Source organism: Abramis brama, assembly GCF_963993115.1.
Source record: "Abramis brama genome assembly, chromosome: 18".
Classification (NCBI taxonomy): domain Eukaryota; kingdom Metazoa; phylum Chordata; class Actinopteri; order Cypriniformes; family Leuciscidae; genus Abramis; species Abramis brama.
The window spans coordinates 3,379,117-3,400,557 of record NC_139980.1 but is presented as its reverse complement, the minus strand read 5'-3'; the positions used below and the strand labels follow the sequence as shown (position 1 = coordinate 3,400,557).

Here is a 21,441-nt window from a genome sequence, read left to right as displayed (position 1 = left end):
TTTATAGTTGAACTGAGTTTGTTTTTAACTGACGGACGTTGCAACATTGACACTGTTATTGAACTGAATGAAATCCACACTGAACTAAACTGAGCTGAATCATTACACTACTGTCTTCTGTAGAGCCGTTTGCAGCTGTCTTTTGTCTTTTCATAAATAATTCATTTTTATTGTATGGTTTAGAACTGTGAAGCTGCTTTGAAACAATTTGTATTGTATGATGTGCTATAAAGCTACAGGAAGATGGAGATCGTCTTCACGGTGAGCTCCTGTTCTACATACATTCGATGCCAAAACAGGGCATTTAAAAACGTGATGGGATCAGTGGGAAAATCGCTTAGGCAGTCGCTTAGTTGATCAACCATCTTCCATATTACCGTAAGTGTTCAGTGTGAGACATCCTCAATTACAGTGTCAAGATTTCAGCAACGTCAGACTGATTGTTGTGATATTCCAACCCATTTTTGGGGTGTTTTGAGTTCAGAAATTGAGAAACAGCAAGCTTTCCACACTGTGTGCAGTCTGATATCCAGCTGGAAAAATTGTCAGAAGAAAAAAGTAAAAACCATCTCCTAGAATCCTTCTGATGTGACAACAAAAGAACCAAATGAAAAAAAAAAAAAAAAGTGTTTTTACTTTCTTTAAACTTTCTTTAAATATAGAATACGGTTGGGCAATATAACTGAGAAGGGAAAAAAAAAATCATCTGATAATATTTCATATAGTGGGGAACAAAAGTCTGAGATCACATGGGAAGTCTGGTATTTTATTCATGTAAACATTGAAATTATTAGAAAGTTTTAGGATCTGGACATTGTTTCCACTGAATCACACTAGACATTCTCAGATCATACCGGAGGTTCAGTTCATGTCAGCGTAATTTGATGCTTCTAGTAAAACAAGAAGAGATTTCATGTTACTTAAAAACTTAAAACTAATTATTTTTCAGTAGTGGTCTAAGACTCTGAACCCACTGTACATATATTTTGACAATAATTTGTTATGAAAAACATTTCTTCAGAAAAGGTTTAAAAGGGTTAATATTTTCAATTAATGTAACATTCCATAACCTTCAGACGCAGTAAAAAGTAAATATTTTGTTAAAATCATCATGATATTTACTATATTCATAATGCCACAAAAGCAGTATTGAATAAATTGTAAATATCTGATATATTGCCCCTCCTATCAAACGGTGTAAATGTTCCTCATGACATTGAGATGCGTTGTATGGCTTTCAGGCAGCTTTATCAGGCATGCAGTGAGAGCACTGGACAACAGCCACTTGAACCTCCATAAATACACTTACCTTAAATCATCCAAACTCAAATTCCTGGAATAACAGGCAAAAGGGGTTACCATCTACCCCACATAGTCTCTCACTGCTACACATGTACACATCTATATGAAGTGAATAATACTCACTCTTTGATAATGAGGCACATTCATGTTATATGAGCTTTCTCTCTCATACAGAATACACAGCAAAGAAAGACGCCATTTAACCGGGTGTAAATAGAAATGAAAAAGCCTGTTTTTTTAGTTTTATGGAACCCATTCAACATGACAATACAATATTTAAATTACTATTTGTTTTATTACAACAAAAACTAAAGAAAAAAATATATTACTAGTAATTATGCTATTGAACTGTAAAATAAAAAATGTTATTTAATAATAATAATTTTATTTAGAACAACAGCAAAATTACAATAGAAATGTTCATGGCTGTCTTAACTTCTGTGCATTCAAATCAGTTGTCAATAGGGGTGTAATAATATATTGTGTCTCAATATATCGCAATACAAAAATGCAACAATATGTATCGTGGATAGTGATCTGTATTGTGTTTAGTTAAACCCAAAATGAAAGTTTTGTGAGAAAATAAATCACGTTTACAGAGTTTTAGTGTCGGTACTACATCAAACTACTATATATAATGTTGAATATATTGTATAATAATGCAATGGGGGAATATTTGTGGGTCCTGATAATGCCAAATGTCTTTTGTTCCATTAAAAAGTGGCCTATATTATTTTAAAGGGATACTTCACCTCTGGAAAGATGAATGTGTATTTAAAATAGGTCATTTATGTAGAAGAAATTTATTTTTGAATTTGGAGCTTTCTAGACTGAGAAAAGCCAGAAAATGTATTTTTGACAACTCCCAGAATGCACTTGCTTCGCTGCTCTAGGAGGCCACTCCCAAGCCACGCCTACCGGTAAGAGCGCGCAGCAGTTAAACAACAAGACTAGGCTACTAGTGAGTCTCCATGACGAGTCTGCCCGGGATTTTGAGACCGCCCAAAATGTCCTGGATTCGGCTTTTGCGTTCTACAGTCGCCATTCATTATGTTTACTGTGGCGAGCAGGACGAGGCTGAGGGGCGCGGGAGAACGACGCGAGGCCGGTGGTGTGATTACTGAGACGCACCGGTCTCGTATCTCTCACGGAGGAGCGGGAATTTTCTTAGCAATGTTAAAACGCACATCAACCGATCACTTGTTTAGCGTTCATGTAAACACTACATTCAGATTCACCAATCGGAATGAATTCAGTTAGACTGAAACAAAAGGTGTGCATGTAAACAATGAATGGCGACTGCAGAAAGCAAAAGCTGAATCCCGGACATTTTGGACGATCTCGACGGCCGGACATGTCCGGGAAAAAGAGGATGGTAACCCCTACTACTCAGCTTTCTCCACAGAACAAGAGCCTGCTAGCTTAGCTTCCAAAGAAAGATGGCTGACACTGTTTGTACATTCTGTGAGTGAGATCCCACCCTCTATGGGCGGGTTGAACACATGCGGGACAGCCCCTCCTACTGGCTGTAGTCTCGAGCCTCTTGCCAAAAAATCCTCCGATGACGCAAAATGACGATTTTTGCATCATCGGAGGATTTTTTCCAGACAAAAAATACATAAATCTCTCGTCTCAGGGGGATATGAGGGTGGAAAGCACGGTAATTCGAAAATACTACAGGTTTTCTACTAATACAAAGCTTAATGCTAAATCCTGAAGTATCCCTTTAAATATATGCAGTCAGTGATGGAGTGCAAGTATATTTGTCTAAAATAATTCTGTTTTTTAATTTTTCCATTGTCCTATTCATTTACTGAATGTAATACCAAATTTTGCATTTTGATCGACAGTACATTTTTTGTTAACCTTTTTACCATATGCCTTGAAGTATCACGATAATATCGTATCGTGAGTTCAGTACCGTGATATGAGGGTATCGTTACACCCCTAGTTGTCAGTCATTTCATAATCAAACTATGTATGAACAGAACTATTTTTAACAATTCCAACTGTGTTCTGCTGCTGTGTGAGTGTAGCAACACACGCACACAAATGCAAGAAAGCTCACCTGTTTAGCTTTGAATTTCGAGCAGGAGACTCGGCACCCCAGAGCAGATGTCGAAAATACTGAGGACGAACAGAGACAGGCGCATGACGGAGAGTTTAAACACAACATCTTCAACAGCTCTGAGAAAGCAATCTCTGGAGGTTACCTCATCACTGTGGCAGAACATGGGGGTGAAGACCTTCTCCAGCAGAGACAGCACATGCTCATAGGCCTCGAACAGACACCGCATCGTCTGGAGCTTCACCACGCCGGTGTACGGCCCCTGAGCGACTGAGGGAGAGAACAGTGAGAGACAGTGGCACACAACACAGGTGCTGCACAGAAAGCTGTGATGACACTGACTGTTGTGGATCTCGTCTATGATGAAGGGGTCAAAGCTGATCTTGTCGATGCTCTCCTCCAGACAGTACGTCTCATAGATCTTCTGCACCTCCTCATGCAAACGCTGCATCTCTGTGTCACTCAGGTCAGGACACAGGATCCGGTCATTAAACTCCTCTACACACACAAAAACACACATTTACATTCATTAACATTTTTAACATTGATTAAACACTGTGCATGTTAACATTATGCATTATGAACTTTTCAACAACTGCTGTTCATCGTTCACAATACATGTGAACAATTTTGTCAACCAAGTTATCTAGCTAAAGGATTAGTTCACTTCAAAATGAAAATGTAATTTCCTCACCCTCAAGTTGTTTCAAACCTGTATGAGTTTCTTTCTTCTGCTGAACACAAAAGATATTTTTGAAGAATGTGGGTAACCAGACATGTACCCCATTGACTTCCATAGTAGGAAAAAAAATACTATGGAAGTCAATGGGGCACATCAACTGTCTGGTTACAGACTAGGGATGTCCCGATCAGGTTTTTTTGCCCTCGAGTCCGAGTCCGAGTCATTTGATTTTGAGTATCTGCCGATACCGAGTCCCGATCCGATACTTAATACATAAAAAAAGAATAAAGAAGAGCGAAAAAACAGATCCAGGATGTTCCTTATTTTTTATTTAATTCACCTTATTTTAACAAACAGAGCACTTCTGTGAGGTAGCTTGAACAATCAAGTAATAAATAAATTCTTCACTTTTGGACTTTAGTGCAACAGTAAATATAAAAAAAGTCTAATATATAAACAAATAGCACCTCAACTTAAAATACCCGGCAGGCATGTAAACAAATAAAAAATAAAAGTGCTACAGTGTTTGCAAAGCCAGTAATGTGCTTTTAGGAACTGCACTCCTAACTCTTATGCCGGTTTCACACTGCACTGTTAGCAGAGCGTGCAGTGCGTATTTTTTTCGCCGCCCATGTTAACAGATTAAACCAGGCTTTAGAGCATTCACACCGCACGCAGAGGCGGCGCGGCAGTGCGTAGCAGAGCAGAGCAGGAGTGCCGCGATCGTTTCGGCGCCGAGTCTATTTTTGCTGCGCCACTTTTGCTGAATTAAAGTGACAATACATTGATCATGGCCAAAATACACCGCAGTTTTATCCAAAAAGTGCATTGATGATATCTATTGTGTTTTAAACAGTCAATCAAATGACCAACAGCAATTTAAAAAGAAAACAAATGTCCAAAAACAAACTTGTTGCCATAACAATAAAAAGATGAACCAAAAGTTATATGAAATTATTAATAAAATAAGCTTCTTGACAAGTCTTTTCTCTTAAATGTATTTGAAAACGAAAAAAAGCAATGCCAACTTATCCATTATAGAGTAGGCTACTCTGTCTGTACACAACCCGCGGTTCAGCCGCGCGTGACAAACGCTGCCAGTGTGAAAGCAAAACGCGCGTGTCCTGCTCCTGCTCACCCTATGCACTGCTCCTGCGCTGCTTACTCTCTGCTAACGCGTGCAGTGTGAAACCGGCGTAACTCTGTGCCACCGCATAACTATAGATGTGTTAAAAAATAATGAGAATATATATACATATATATCCGAGTCCTGATCGGGAGGTAACGTCCGATTCCGATCGAGTCTGAAAACACGTGATCGGGCCCGATTTCCGATCACGTGATCGGATCGGGACATCCCTATTACAGACATTCTTCAAAATATTTTCTTTTGTGTTCAGCAGAAGAAAGAAACTCAAACAGGTTTGGAACAACTTGAGGGTGAGGAAATGAGGACAGAATTTTCATTTTGAAGTGAACTAATCCTTAAAAAGTTGTTCATTTTTCCGATGCAATGAATAAAATCCTGCCAAACGAACTGCACTGATCTTATCATAACTATGATAATTATGACTGTCAAAGAATAAATTAACTAATACATTTAAAATGCACAAATTTGAATTAAAGCAGCATATGTAGTGGGCAGCGTTCACTAGGACATTCCTGGGCACAGTGCGAGAAAGGTTTTTGAATGGATCTTGGTGGACTAACATAAAGAAATGTCCAGCGGATAACGCTGCCAGACACCTCTAGAGGGCAAGAAGATGCATAGTACCAAACTAGCAAAGAACTAGCAGCATCGAAAACCGACTGCAGTGTCGCCTCGCATCGCTTTTGGCTGGGACAAAAACCTGACCAGAGACAGATCCGATAAAACTAGACCCGATTCTGACCGAACCGCATTTTTTTAACCCAACCAGACCTGAATATAAAAGGCAGCGACATCTACACAGCCCTGGACGCCAGTGATGAGTCGTGACTTTTTCTTAACCAAAAAACAAGAGACAACAAATAAGAAATAGGTGTAGATTCAAAAGTATGCCCAGAAATTCATTCTCCGATCTCTCTTTGTATTTTTCATGCTAGCAGATATTGTGATTTTGCCATCTACATGTATGATTACTGAAAACATTTGTGCTGAAGTTGATTAATCTATAATCAATTTAGTTAAATTAACACCATCTAAGGGGTTAATTATTATTGTTATCTTAATGAATGATGTACTGGCACATCTTTTGGTAACAGAAACCCACACCTCCCCTTTTAGTTAGTGATGGCACAGTCATGAGTTGCGTTGATGTTAGCAGTGAAGTACATGTCCTCACCCACAGTCAGGCAGAACTGCAGGACGTGTACCGCTCCTTCTTCCTTCAGGAAACTCATGAAGCGGAACAACAAATCCTGTTGCTCTCTGATCTCCTTCAAATCCAACTTCAACACCTGGCAGAATAACAAACAAAATCATTAACCTGTGGGGTTAAGAAATTACTAAACTCAAATTCATCAACCTTATCATACATCCCTTTTCTTTAGACGTCTTGATAAACATGAAAGGGCCATGTTAAGATAACATAAGCTGTACATACCGAGGATTTCTTGTTGCGTGGATCTGCAAACTTCTCCAGGAAGGGCACCAGTGCAGATGGAGGATCGTAGATTGGCTCAGGCTAGCAGAAAAATAACATACAAATATGAAGAAAAAAAAACATTATTAAAACACACTTGGCAGGAAAGGCTGACTGAACAGTTTGTAATTGATTTGTTTGAATCACTCACTGGACTATCATCAATGAAGATGAGCACCATGTGATTTACTGTGTCCTGTGGAAAAATGTGTGATTTATAGACTGGATAAACAACTACAAGATTCACACACAGAAAAAACAACTTTTATTTGCATTTATATGTTTATATGTATAACAAATGCAGCTATTGCATAAAACATACAAGCAAAATTTGGACAGTTGTAACCAGAAAATATTTATGGTTTAATGTCCTTCTTTAAGGTAACCTGTTACACTCACAGGATCAGCCACAAAGTCCATTATTGGCAGAAACACAGAACCTGTCATGACCTCTCGAATCAGCAGGGCCAAAGATCTGAGAGTGAATCACAGAGCTTAAATGAGTTTAGCAGAGGAACATCAAATGATCCTCATCACACTTTTCACACAGTAATTCACGCCTAGAAACATTAGTGGTAAAATCATTAAGATGGTTCTCAAATCACTATAAATGGCCGTGTCTTTGTTATACATTGCTGTTCAAACATTTAGAGTCAGTACAATATCTTAAAGAAATTAATTATTTAATTGAATCAAAAGTGACAGTAACTAGACTTTTACATGGTTACAAAAAAACTCTTTCCAGTAAATGCTGTCATTTGATTAACTTTCTATTCATCAAAGAATCTTGGAAAAACATTTATCAGTTTCCACATAAATATGAAGCAGCACAACTGTTTTCAACATTGAAAAAGGAAAATACAGTAAAGTGCAACATATAGGCTACATAACATTATAATGAGATATAATATATAATTGTGTGCTTTGGACATGGCTTTTAATGGTGAGACTTTTGTTGTTGTAAAGAGGCTCTTAAAAATTATATACAAATTTGGATTCAGATTTATCAGCCAATATATTGGTTATCAGCTTTCAAATATCAAGAATTATCGGTTATCGGCCAAATTTTTCATTTCGGTGCATCCCTTATTTTTTCATTGTGGTTGTTTGCAAGTTTTAATTTTGTCCTTGTTTGTATTTAAAGGAACCAATGTTCACCTTTTAACCCTGATGAAGGCCTGTGCACTGAAACGCGTTTGCAAAATAAAACAGCATTACTTCTTCAGAAAATTTAGCTTTGCCATCATTGAAATATGTTGAATTTTAAAATATATTTGAATATAAAAAGTTATTTAAAATTGTAGTAATATTTTACAGAATTTCTGATTAAATGCAGCCTTGATAAGCATAAGAGAAAAACTTCTCCCAAAAACGTTTTAAAAATCTCACTGACCCGAAACGTTTGAAGGATATTGTATTTGGTGTGAGGTGTACCTGCAGTCTGTGGCTCTCGGCGGCATGACGTAAGGAAACAGCAGTTCTGTGAGTTTCCTCAAGTACAGCAGCTCATCTTTGCGGCTCCGCAGGGCCACGTGCAGATCGGCACCGTACTCGGCTAGTGCTGCCTGCTGGAGGCTCTCGGTGTTCTTCACTGATCACACAAACACACACAACATATGTGACCCTGCATCACAAAACCAGTCACAAGTCGCACGGGTATATTTGTGATACACTGTATGGGTCAAAATTATCGATTTTTCTTTTATGTCAAAAATCATTAGGATATTAAGATATTTAGATAAATTTCCTACCGTAAAAATATAAAACATTTATTTTTGTGAGTGAATACAGCACAATCGTGAACATAAATGGACAACTTTAAAGGAGATTCGATTTTTTTGCACCCTCAGATTCCAGATTTTCAAATAGCTGTATCTCGTCTTATCCTAACAAACCATACATTAATGGAAAGCTTATTTATTCAGCTTTTTCATGATGTATAAATCTCAATTTAAAAAAACTGACCCATGTGACTGGTTTTGTGGTCCAGGGTCACATATTATGAAAAATAACTAATTGAAATGATGGAAAACGTCATTTATACTCCTAAGTTTATACCATGAGTTACGACAGAGATGCTCCATAGGCGACTATAGGAATAGAAGTTTAAAGAACCGTCTTTTTGGTTGTTTTTTTCGTTTTCATTTATTTGTTTAGTTTTAATTCTAGACCTAATCTCTTATATTTTATGATTTCATCACAGGACGCACCTTTCTGCTGTGCTTTTGCCATGATCTCAATGTGCTTCATAGCCGCTTTCATCATTTTGTCCATCACAAGTGAGGGCACATCCACCTGCAAGACAATTTTAGTCAGTGTGCCACTTTACAGATGTATGCCAATTGTGATGTCTGTGTCAATAGATTGTGTAAAGGTGTATGTACTCTTTGTGCTCGGTGAGCCAGAACTGCAGCAAAGAAACGGATTGTTTGTCTCAGTTCATCCACACATGCTTCGTCATCTGTAATATCTCTGATTGCAGATCATCAAAAAAGAGGAAAAAAGGTGAGTTGAAAACTTCTTTAATTTCCCCAGCTAAAACATTGTGATAAAAGCAACTTTTGCATTAAAAGCAGCCATACCTGTACCATGGGTACACAAAGTTCTCGAGAACTAACTCCAAAACCTGAAGATCAGTCAAGCGAAGTATTTAGTAGTTAGATTTATGAATTTGCTTATATAATATATAATTGTACTTATGACTGGAGTTATGGCTCTACCTCTGAAATACTGGCATCCACTTTGGACGACACCTTTAAGTCCAGCCATGGCTGATAGTTCTCCAGCAGAAGGGTCGGTCTTTGGAAGAAAAACACAAATCCTTTATATAGTTACAATTACATCTTCATTATTCAATAAAAAAGTTTCACAAGCAAGATTGATGTTGTCTGTGGCGAGCAGGGTGGGGCTGAGAGCCGTGGGAACAGAGCGAGGCTGGGTTAAGAACACCGGTCTCACAGAACCAATTTTTCATGCAACCTAAACCCCGTTTCGAACTAAACTTCCAGTGTGAAAACCCCTTAATTAACTACACAAGAATACAGCAAGCATTTTAAAACTCTACTTCAAGAAAATGAAGAACTAATAATGTGCATCAGGTGTGTGTTCGCTTTATTATGTTTTTAAATAAAGAAGCCACTTTTAACTTTATCGTATTGTTATATTACAATGCTATCATATTTTGTGCAGCAAATCAGTTTTTTTATTTTTTTATTATTATAAATAAAAAAGCCTGACAATGTCACTGCTAGATACCTGTAAGTATTGTGGTATTCCACCATGTTTCTCACTGTGACGCCATTAACTTAGCTTACAAATCCCAATTTTCACATTCGTATTTATGATTTCATGTGCATTCAACTCGTAAATACGATCTTTCCAGCATGACTTGAACGCACAATTATTCTGCCTTCAGGTGCTATCGCAATTATCGTACCTGCGAGTTTCCAAGTTAAAAATTGGACATGAATGCCCTCTGAAGTCATATTTACCACTGGGAAGCTCGGGGATAATGATGCATTCACGTGCAATCGGAGATTTCCTACTTCCCACTTCTGAAGTTATTACAAGATCATCGCATTCAAGTGCTTTGTTGTCGCAAATAACAGGAATCATGGAGGACACCAGGTTTATTCTTGCCTATTGATTGGGAAAATCTTAATAAAGCCAAAATAATATTTAGCGTCCCCGTAATGTTGTAATAGATAGTTGTAATAAGTGAATGTTGATTCACTGATCATTTATCTCTTTTAATTCCTTTTATAACTGTTTTAATTTCCCCTGCTTTTATTTTGTGTCTATTTTCTATGCAAAGCTCTATGAATTGCTATAGTGTGATTATTATCATACCTTTCTATGTAAAGCTTTTGAATAACTGTTTGAATTTTCCTTGCTTTTATTTTGTGATTATTTTTATTCCTCTCTATGTAAAGCACTTTGAATTGCCATAGTGTATGAAATGTGCTATATAAGTAAACTTGCCTTGCCTTGCCTTGCGCTATATATAGTCAGCTTGCAGACGATTCTGGAATTTCGGTCAAATACAGGCTATTTTTGCTGTATGTAAAACAAACAATACGCTTCAAATGATTATTTATATATGTAAACATGCACTACTTTAACGACAAGACCAGGTGATGCAGCGGTTGTGGAAAAACCTAATAAAGAATACCATGCAGTCACAGCAGCAATCATTCTCTTCTTCGCCATGTTTAAGGTTTATGGCCCGCCCAACTCGGGAACTTGGGTTTGAAAATTATCCCTGAGCTTCCCAGTGGTAAATACGACTTGAGAAGGCATTCCAGTTTTTCCATGTCCAATTTTTAACTAGGAATTTGGTATTTATGATAATTCTGATTGCATGTGAATGCAGCATAATTTTGCTACCCAAGTTCCCGAGATTATTTATGTTAAAGTTCAGCTGGTTCTCACCTCCTTCTTCCCCACACTACGAACGGTATTACATTGTCCTTTCATTTTTGCTGTAGAATTTTACTGTTGAACTGTCTTTTCTTGCATTTTAAGCTTTTGATAGACTGTGAAGACACGTTTCCAAAGTTTTAAATTTTTTTCATTTAAAAAATAATAATAATATACATTTATAACGCTACATTTGTGTTCTTTCACCTTGGCAGAAAGTCACAAAAAAACTAATTAACACTGCTGTGAGGGCGTTTCTAATACAACGGAGGGAGTGACGGCAAATTTGACATCTTTCTCTCTTCTGACCGCAGTAATCAATCTCTCTATATTTTTTCCTCTATTGGAAAGTCATGGAAACGCCATATTTTGCTATTGGAGCAAACGGGAATACAAAAAGTTATATTTGCTGTCATCTCATTCACCACTATAAAAGTTTACCAAACTATGATGACTTCCACTTACGAGAACCCCAGAAATGTGAAAAGGGTCCATAGTGTAAATCGCAAAACTTGAAAGAAAGTTTTTAAAATTCATTATCATCAGGAGGGAAATAATGTAACAATGTGAACCAAAAGCATATTAATGGTCCAAAAAATAAAACTTTCATTTTTTTTATTCTAAACATAATTTATTATCATACCTGTGGCGTTTGCACTGGTTTTTCCCACATACTGCACAGCTGTGACCCAGAGGGAATAATTCCTGCTGTTCCTGTGGCTAAAGATACACAGATATACAGTATATTATTCATAAATACAGTACAGACATTAAAAGAGTCTCCAGTGACATCTGAGGTAGAACAATATTATCCAAGTGCTTGGAATTTACATTGACTTGGAATTACATTACTTTAAATTAGCGGTCAATAGAGGTTTTTGGCTGAAATCAGGAGAGCAGGTCATTCGATATAATGCAGACCAGCATTGTACACAATATTGATGAAATGAAAAATAAACACTTATTTTAGACAATAAATGCTCCAAATTCACAAAAAAAGAGGAAGATTTTGAAATTGACTGAGCAGCGGTAACACTTATCCAATTGGTCAAGTATTGCCCAGGCCAATATATCAGTCCACAATATATCCAATATATAGTTCCGGTCCTCGAATCTGATTAGCTGAGAGGCCTCACAAATGTGCTGATATTCTACCAGTGTCATATTGCCCATTTATCGCTATTTATTATATTCGGGATCTGTTGGTGGAGCCCAGCTAAGACTTCCAAGCCAGCTCAAAGTCCCATCATGCCACAGAGCTCCACTCATGGAGTTTTTTTATTGCATTACATTATATTTGTCCCACATTATCTTCACTGTTCCTGCAAGTACAGAATGAGAATGAAATCTCTATAGAGTTCCAATGCCAAGCCAGCATGAAGAAACTATGAATTCAGTCTAGCTACAGAAATGTGAGTTGTGTCACATCAAAATAAGTGTGCAGTGACTTATGTTACATCTTAATAAGGATAAAAAGTGGCTGAAGGTCATCTCGAGTCTGAGCTTTCTGTAGAAGAGATTAATAAAAGGTGTATGGTAGCCAAATTATAGATTTTACGGTTATGGATAAGATGCAAGCTGAGATCATACCAATGGTGGGTTCACGTGTGACGTGGGGGGATCTAATGGTCAACAGAGATGTTTAAAATTATGGTTGGTTGATTGAGTGCAAAAAACATAGGTAGGCTTTTATAGTTTGGTGGAAGTGTCGTAGACACACAGACAAAGAAAAGAAAGACCAGGATATGCCTGAAAAGTCCCAATTTAAGGGGCGTATTAAGAGGCTTACTGATAAACTGAAAGAGCTGTCAGCAGAAAAAAAAAAGGAGTTAGCAAGGATGTAAATTGTATGTTATATGTTAAGTCCAAGGATGTATAATTATGTAGTTTTATTTATTTATTTGTTGTGTTTGTGTCAAGATGGTGTGTTTTAGGATTTCTGCTACCATTGTGTGAATTTCACATGCCTCAACAGCTCAGATAATACAAGCAATTACTGTTCTTGCTGCGAGTGATTTACGTGCACCATGTGTCCTCGTAAATCACCCGCAGCAAGAACAGTAAGTACTTGTATTATATAATATATTATATTTATTATAAAGACAGTGGAGACTGCATACAAACAAACTCCTTTCTCCTGCCTTAAGATGTTGCATTTTCCACATTGTTTGCTTCTGGTTTTGTTGAAGTTGTTGCTCAAAAGTTTTTTTGGGATTAGCATGGGAGTTAGGGAAGGGAGGTGATCTTTTTAATGTACTCTCAGTTGTTTTTGTGAAGAGCTGGAGGCGGGTGAGTAGTCTCTCTGCTTTAATGTTGCAAGCACAAATCTTACACTTGTGCCGTAAAAAGATGCAGACTCTCAAGGGACAACATTTGTGAGTGAGCTAAGTTAGCTCAGTTACTGTGTGAAATGCTCCCCCAGTTTCCTCTCAGTATCCAGCTGCCAGTTGCATAATATGTGCCAGTATGTGTCTGTGTCTTAAGTACTAGTACGACCAACTAACGATTAGTCAAGGGGAAATCAGTGTTACTTCTTGGTTTCAAATTAAACCAATCCACGTTTTTACATACTTGACTTAAAATAGTTATGAACAAATGTGACTAACTTGTAAGACTAGTCTTGGCAGTTTTTACAACCAGCCCCCATGCATGTGCAGTCTAAGCCAAACTCAGATACAGACGCTGACCAGCAAGAGGACAAGGACGCCTCTGCCTTCCTGCCTGAGATCATCTGGGGGTCTGATGGCCCAGGAGTGAGAGGAGGAACTCGACAGCGCCCACTCGTGGTTAGTAGCAGTACTAAAAAGTGTGAGGATGGAGAGGAAGCTAAGATCTATTACAACTAATTACCAGACCTAAACTCACGCAATATATGAAGAGTTCAGATGCAAAAACCTCTAAGACCGTCTGATATGTTTTCTTTGAAATGAGCTTCTTTTTTTTTATCAGGCTCCAATGTTTAGGTTCAGTAATTCCATTTTAATGGCTATGAAAAGTTATTGAAATGCCTTATTTTTAAAAAAAATGTCACTTTAGTCTATTCATTGGTATTTAAACTTAAACTAAAAGTCCATGTGTGCTTTTTTTTGCAAAAACCTCCAAGTCGACCTCTTTGAACAACAAGACATATTAAAAAGTGGCAAAATCACTAAAGATGCAACTGGAAACATTGCAAATGATGAAAGCAGAATTCAAAATGTAAACTGATCCACACAGCTGTGATGCATGTGACTGCCACGTCCATTTCTGTCAGAGTTTTACAGCAGCACAAGGAACACTGTTGAGTTTTACTTGCTACTCGTGAAATCAAGCTCGGCAATTGAAAGCCTTCTCATTCGCACACCGTGATTCATCATGAAATCTTATGATTTGATTCGCGTCTTCTGATTCGTTTCTGTGGACTTAGAGGATTTTGTTGGCAAAGGGAAGTGGCGTTTAGTGGTTTCTGCCAATGAACCAATGAACATTCGCTTGATATCATGATCTCATTTTTGACAAAGGAGGCGTTTAGCGGCTTTTGCATCTGAACTCTTCATAAGAGCTAAGGATGGAGGTGATTGTGTAAAAAAATAAATCCACAACAAGCAAAATAGCATCCATCCATCCTCTGAACAGATTGTGCTATGTAGGGTCACTGCGATGCAGGAGATGTCTCGGCCTGAAGGAAGGGAGTAGCCTGGACAGATGGCCAGTCCATTAGAGTGTTAACACTCACTGCTGATAATCTTTGGATTGTGGGAGAACCTGAAGCACTTGGAGGAAACCAATGCCAACACAGGATAGCATGTAAACTCCACACAGTAAGGCCTCCTGACTCAGCCAGGACTCAAACCAGGGACCTTATTGCCGTGAGGTGACAGTGCTACTCAGTGACACCAGGCAAAAGAGAAGTTACATAAGAGACTATGGGTTGTCTTGGAGAGATGATAGATCCATTTGCTCATTGACCATGACGCAAAATGATATCTGGGAGTTGGTATATAAATGTATAGTAAGTGATCTCAAAGTTGCTGAAAGACCTTAACAAAAGTAAAACTGATTGGTCCGAGGTAAATTCTGTTAAGTAGAAGGCTGGAGAAGACGCGGCGGACTGAACAGAGAGGCTGATGTCAGCATACATTAAGCACTCTGGGATGGAAATGACACTGACCTCGATGAGCAGGGTAACAAGGGACCACTTGTTGGGATATGGCTAGAAGGCCTAAGCCATGATCTGAAAAAAGCACTAGTGTCAGTGGTGACTTGAACCCTATGTGAGAGACAAGCAGGTCAGTTTATCCAGATGCATAGCCTTACAGCACTCAGGGGGACCCCTGCTAGTCAGAGAGCCCTGTGAGAGCCCTGTGAGAGCCTGTATTGTGAGAAAAAGGAGAAATGGGAGGAGGTCTGTAGGAAGAAAAAGAAGCAAGGTCAAAAATCTGTGAAAAATCCCAACTCAAGAGACAACTCCTCTGGGTGTTTATCTCAGAACAGAGATATTGCATCTGTAATTTACAGGCACTTCCCCATTGTGCAATCGAAAATACCCACCAATTACAGAGGCGGAGAAAGGAACTGTGCCAGCCATCATGTGGACAATGAGAAACTCTCATGGTACCTGATGGCTCTCTGTAGATTACTGGGTTATTAGTGTATTGGCAAATTGATCCCTGTTGTTGCAGACCCATATGCAATATTCTCTGTTGTTCTACTAGAAGCAGAGGTTTTTAGTCTGTGGATTGAAGTGAAGCTGCAGAACAGGGAGCAGTGAAAGAATGACTCATATATATGCTCCAGGGCAGTGACTCTACATTAAAGTGCTAGGAAAAAAGGACAAATGGGAAAGCCTGTATAATGTCCTCCTAAGTTCAAGAAAGGAAAAGATGAGTGCTCCGCTCCGCGTCGTAGCTAACAACACCCCTTAGCTCTTCTAAATTCACTGTAAAACATGGCTTCAGTGGGCTTATTGCTTTATTAAAACCCAAATGAGTTCAGTAAAAAAAAAAAAACCAAGGTATATGTCACATATGAAAAGAAAACTCCATAAAATGTTGGTTATTAAAGCAATAAGCCCTGTGAAGCCGTGATTTACAGTGAATTAATACTAATGTAATGCGGTCACAGGTGTGTGTTTGTTGAGTAATTTACAACGGCTTCAAACGCGGCTCAACCAATCAGAATCAAGGACCGGAACTATCCGTTTTATAACTTGTAATGGCATTTCCTGGACTTCTGTGATACATGGGCGTCAGTTTGGTTTGAAATGTGCTGGGGACAGAGACGCAGTCGGAAGTGCATTTTCAGAAGTGCTCGGTACAATGACACATTCATTTTTTTTCTCTTTCGCGCAGGTCATGTTTTGAAAGACGATGTCCTGTAGCTTACTAATGTAAATATATAAAAATGCATACAAAAATGTGATGATGTCCGACTCGTTTTATGAAGAAGAAAGCCTTAAGTTTTCCAAAAGCATTAGACATATGACCCACTATTCTGCTTCATAAGTACCATGTTGACAATGACATGACGTGGTTTAAAGGGATAGTTCACCCAAAAATGAACTTCCATAGTAGGAAAAAAAATACTATGGAAGTCAATGGGGTCCATCAACTGTTTGGTTACAGACATTTTTCAAAATATCTTCTTTTGTGTTCAGCAGAAAAAAGAAATTCATACAGGTTTGAAACAACTTGAGGGTGAGTAAATGATGACAGAATTTTCATTTTAGGGTGAACTATCCCTTTAATGTACCTAAACAATGATTACCAAATTTCTCTCTCATTTTGTTCCTCATAACCACTGAAAACAGTCAAAAAATCGAACCAAAAGTCAAATTATTATGGACGTAATCTGACATTAAGCGTTTCTGCTTCACATTTCAGCAGGGCAACGGAGCGGCGGTGGGTTGACTCCACGCGGTTCTCATGGTCTTTATATAAGTCCTTAACGTGAAAAAGCTTTACGTGGTTTAATGTACCTAAACAACGATCACCAAATTTTCTCTCTCATATTGCTCCTCATTACCACTGAAAACCGTCAAAAAATCTAACCCAAAGTCCAATTATTATGGACGTTATCTGACATTAAGCGTTTCTGCTTCATTGAGGCTTGTAGGAAAAAGCTTAACGGTTTAATGTAGGCTACCTAAACAACGATCAGTGATCACCGAATTTCTGGTTAGATTTTTTGACAGTTTTAAGTGGTTATGATGAGCAATAATATGCATAATAATATGTACATGAGTAATAATAGGTAACACTTAATACCAAAAAAGTGGTGGGTACAAAATTACTCATGATGAAATCTTCCCCACCGTAATCGACGCCTATGCTGTGATAATAAAGCATTATCAAGAGCAGGGAGATGTAGTGTGTATACAGTATTCTGTGGTTGTTTACCAATACCACATTTTGGTTGTTTGGGCTGCTTATTGTTCACATAATGCTTGAAACAGAACACCAGAGTAAGGCTACCACTCTGCAACCTTTTATCTCACTCAGGTTTATCACTTTGTGGAACTGAACAATCTCTCAATTATTGCACTCCTGACTAGACACTTCTCAAATCCTAATGGACACACTTACTTTCCTCTTGGACCTTACAGAGATGAGGATATTCGGCAGCAGGTATTCTGGGCTGAGGGAGCAGTAGAATGTGATCACTCCAGCCAGAAACGACCAGAAAACCATGAGAATATGGAGATACCTGGAAAAAGTGTGAGGATGCAAGCATGTTTACTGTAAGCATTTGGATATATTTGTTAATCACCAAACTTAATGGATCAGTTGCATATAGAGCTCCTGGAAAATTGTTATTAAAAGCTAAACTGGTACAAAATTAATTTTTGGAGCAAAAACCTTGATTGACATTATAAGTGGGGGGGATAACATGCTCCAGAAAGCTACTCACTGGTTGAGGATGATGGTGGAGGAGATCATAAAGGTGAAGATACAGAAGATGACAGGATATTGACGAGCAACATCCTTAAACACATCTAAGCGCAGACCTCTTCTCACACACCCCAGAAATGAGTGAGGGTCCGACATTATATCTAAACAAGAGAATACATCTATACTGAATGATTTCCATATTCATATTGGTGATTCATGAATTTACATGGTATAATTCCAAAACAATTAGGCTACGCCATTTCCAAAACATTGTAATAACACACGATACATCTATATTTTATATAACGTTACACACTAAAATGAATAGTTTAATTTAAAATGTAATATGGTATTCACACATACAGTGCCATGGTACTTTTACTTTTTGTTACTGTCAAATCAAGACAATAATATCAGATGTTAAACTACAGTGGATGATGATGATAGTCTGATAATCTCAGCTAACCTGCAAATGTGTAAACAGTGTCAATAACACGAAAACATTTGCTCTTAAATGTCAGTTTAGTGCGATGTTGTAGATCTCTCACCTCACAGATGATGCGCAGGTCTGATATAAACTCTAGAAACATGTCAACACATCCTGACACTAATGTTTTGATCGTTTCACATGATCAGATTATTGAGCTGCACTACCGGGTTTAACATGAAGGCGTCATCCCGAAATTCCGTTTCAAAATAAAAGTCCTGTTGAACGACAACCCTTACAAAATAACGCAAGTTAACACTGTTTCCATTAAAATACCAGTTACTAACGTTAGTGTTGCTGTATTATCATAATACATTAATATGGGGTAAGTAGTGTGGTACATATTTTGGGAAAGGAAAAGGGTAAACTGTGATCTTGTGTGTGTTATTGCGTCCCTCTCGTGGGACTGGGTTTTATTCCTCTCTGTATAAAACAAAAAGACTAATATTAAAACAGACCACTGATTCTTGAGATATGAGACACCACATGTTTAGAAGTTAGTTTTTATTATTTAATACTACATTATTAGTAGTGACTGATATATTTGTAGAAAAAGGTCTCAGCTAATGAACCATTTGAACATGTTTTTCTGAAAATATTTTTTTCTAAAAATGTAGCCTACATTTATTCACCTCATAACAATTTGTGTCAACTCCGTCAGTCGCATTAAAAAGCATGCTATTTTATTTGGTCCATCCAACAACAGTGTAAAGTCTTCAATTATGTAATAATGGTGTTTAGTAGGCCTACAGCTAAGTGAGGATTTATTTTTTTTATTTTTTTATTGAAATCTTTCCAGTACAGACATAACAATTATATAGTGAGGAAATACATTATCTATGAACAATCCAGTTCAAATTCCTTAATTCTCTACCATCCTTTTTAATATTAGACATATATAAATGTTCTTCGGTAAATCAGACATAGTATCATATAGGCTAGTTCAGTTGATGTTTTAATATTTTAACACAATAAAAAGGAATAAATATTTCTTTCAAATTTAACAGAAACCTTCATCTGACGGTGTTAAATACTGAGGGAATTGACAAAAACTGACGGAGTTGACAAAGTTCCAACTGAAGGTAACAATAACTGATTGACAAGATAACAAATTAAGACAACTAACTCATTTTTAAATAATATTACATTTAATACAACAATCCTTCCAGTGCTTTGTTTCTCCTTTTAGCGGTCCATCTCATTCTGCGTATGAGTGTAATGGAATAGCTGAGCATTATGTGCCGCCCTGTTGAACAACAGAAATGTTCCCACTGTGAATGTAAAGGATCTGTGGCTGTCTTTAACTTCATTAGTTACGTACATTTCATTTGTGCCGCCCTGCATGACTTAAGCAGTGGGAAACTGATGTTTGCTTTCTATCCATTATCTAGTCCATTAATCAGGGTTTGCTATTGCAGTGATCTCATGTGAGTGACAGGTTGTAAAGAAATACAAATTATTATTTATAATAAGAACTGCAATATTCCATAAAAAATAAGGATCATCATTTTTGAATTCATGGTGATAGTAGATGTAAGATTATAAGGCATGTACATCAGGCCAAATATGTAAATAAAATTATGAAAAAACATTAGAATAATTTGCCATATGCAAAAAAAAAAAAAAAAAAAGGTTACATTTTATTTTAAGGTGACGTGGTTACATTGTACTGAGTAATATTAATTAACTATATACTAACTATAGAGTAATGGTAAGGGATTGGGTTTGGTTTAGGGTTAGTTACAGTAGCCTACTTGTAATGCATAATTTACTGTTATTACTATAGTAAGTACATGGGTAACACTTATAATAACTGCATGCTATAAATAATTATTTAAGCATTAGTAAATAGTTAATTTATCATTTATAAAACATTAATAATAAGCAGTTTATAAATACATCTATAAATGCTTCATTATTGATTTATAAGCATATCTACATTGTGTTTAATAATTGTATTTTCAAACTTTATGATCAATTTATCATTTCTAAATTATGTATTACATTATTTACAAACCAGTTATTTATGAGTTCTCAGTTGTTCATACGAATGATTAATAAACTATTTAAATGTACATTTATACATCTAAGACGTAGTTACTCAGTGTGTTAAGGAAATAGGAAAGGGGTCCTCAGAGTTAAAGATGACCATGACATTGCCTGATTTATTCAGAATTATAACAAATCCTGATGGAGTTGAGGACACATAGGAAACTTCAATTGGCTTTTGTTTTTAATGGAAAATATAATTCAAGAGTTACTTTTTGTATTGTTTGATATATTACAGATCTCTGCATTTCAATTTTAAATGCATATTTTTTAATTTGTTGCATTTTTAAACACTTTATGGCAGTTTTACATTGTGACCTCATGCTGAGGACAGGTTTCCCAAACACAGAGCATGTATTTAAAATAAAACTAAAGAAACTGTCTAAAAATAAAAGCAATGAATGTCCTGAGTGTCCAGATTTCCTTTAGAATTTCCTTTACTTTTTAAGTATTTTTATTTTGATGAATTTCTTTTATTTTTAACATAAAGAGGGCTTTAGTGTGTAAGATGTGTTTTGTCCCTTATCTCAAGAATCAGTGACCATAATCCATAAAGTGGTCATAACTCATAAATCTGACTCTGGTAAAGTTCCCGCTGTGGGTCGAGCCATAAAAGCATCCACCTCTTCATCAGACTGTTTCTTTGAACCACTTCCAGTCACACTCCCACACTCAATATATCTACATATATGAAGAATTCATCACCATTTTTCAGTATTTTTTTCAAATGAACGGAGATGCTTATTCACATCAGAAAATCTAATTTTCCCACCTCACTGTATATGCCGTTTTTGAGGATTCTTACAAACCCTGTTACGGATATTTGAGACATGTGTGAATTAATTTTAAAAGCCCAATCTGTGTAATTTGGATATTTTGTAGCACACTATGAAATAAATTTAATGACGTACTTAAAAATAGAAATACACCAGAATATGTAA

General features: G+C 37.0%; 1 protein-coding gene across 7 annotated transcripts in view; it reads right to left on the bottom strand.

The window, feature by feature from the left end:
- Positions 1-18,648, bottom strand: part of snx14 (sorting nexin 14) — a 53,046-nt gene extending 34,398 nt beyond the window's left edge. For 5 of the 7 annotated variants that reach the window (XM_084092001.1, XM_084092002.1, XM_084092003.1 and 2 more), the window contains exons 1-17: positions 18,513-18,648; positions 17,984-18,125; positions 17,659-17,779; positions 11,739-11,815; positions 9,397-9,475; positions 9,259-9,302; positions 9,061-9,148; positions 8,887-8,971; positions 8,111-8,267; positions 7,076-7,151; positions 6,828-6,872; positions 6,638-6,718; positions 6,377-6,491; positions 3,713-3,868; positions 3,516-3,640; positions 3,371-3,429; positions 1,310-1,333 (exon numbers count right to left, since the gene is read on the bottom strand). In XM_084092001.1, coding sequence (XP_083948127.1) covers positions 1,310-1,333; positions 3,371-3,429; positions 3,516-3,640; positions 3,713-3,868; positions 6,377-6,491; positions 6,638-6,718; positions 6,828-6,872; positions 7,076-7,151; positions 8,111-8,267; positions 8,887-8,971; positions 9,061-9,148; positions 9,259-9,302; positions 9,397-9,475; positions 11,739-11,815; positions 17,659-17,779; positions 17,984-18,120 — 1,469 coding nt within the window. In that variant the 5' untranslated portion in view covers positions 18,121-18,125; positions 18,513-18,648. The remainder of the gene's footprint in view (positions 1-1,309; positions 1,334-3,370; positions 3,430-3,515; positions 3,641-3,712; positions 3,869-6,376; positions 6,492-6,637; positions 6,719-6,827; positions 6,873-7,075; positions 7,152-8,110; positions 8,268-8,886; positions 8,972-9,060; positions 9,149-9,258; positions 9,303-9,396; positions 9,476-11,738; positions 11,816-17,658; positions 17,780-17,983; positions 18,126-18,512) is intronic. The other 2 variants (XM_084092006.1, XM_084092007.1) reach the window with 1 other exon arrangement.
- Between the last annotated feature and the right edge of the window lie 2,793 nt (positions 18,649-21,441).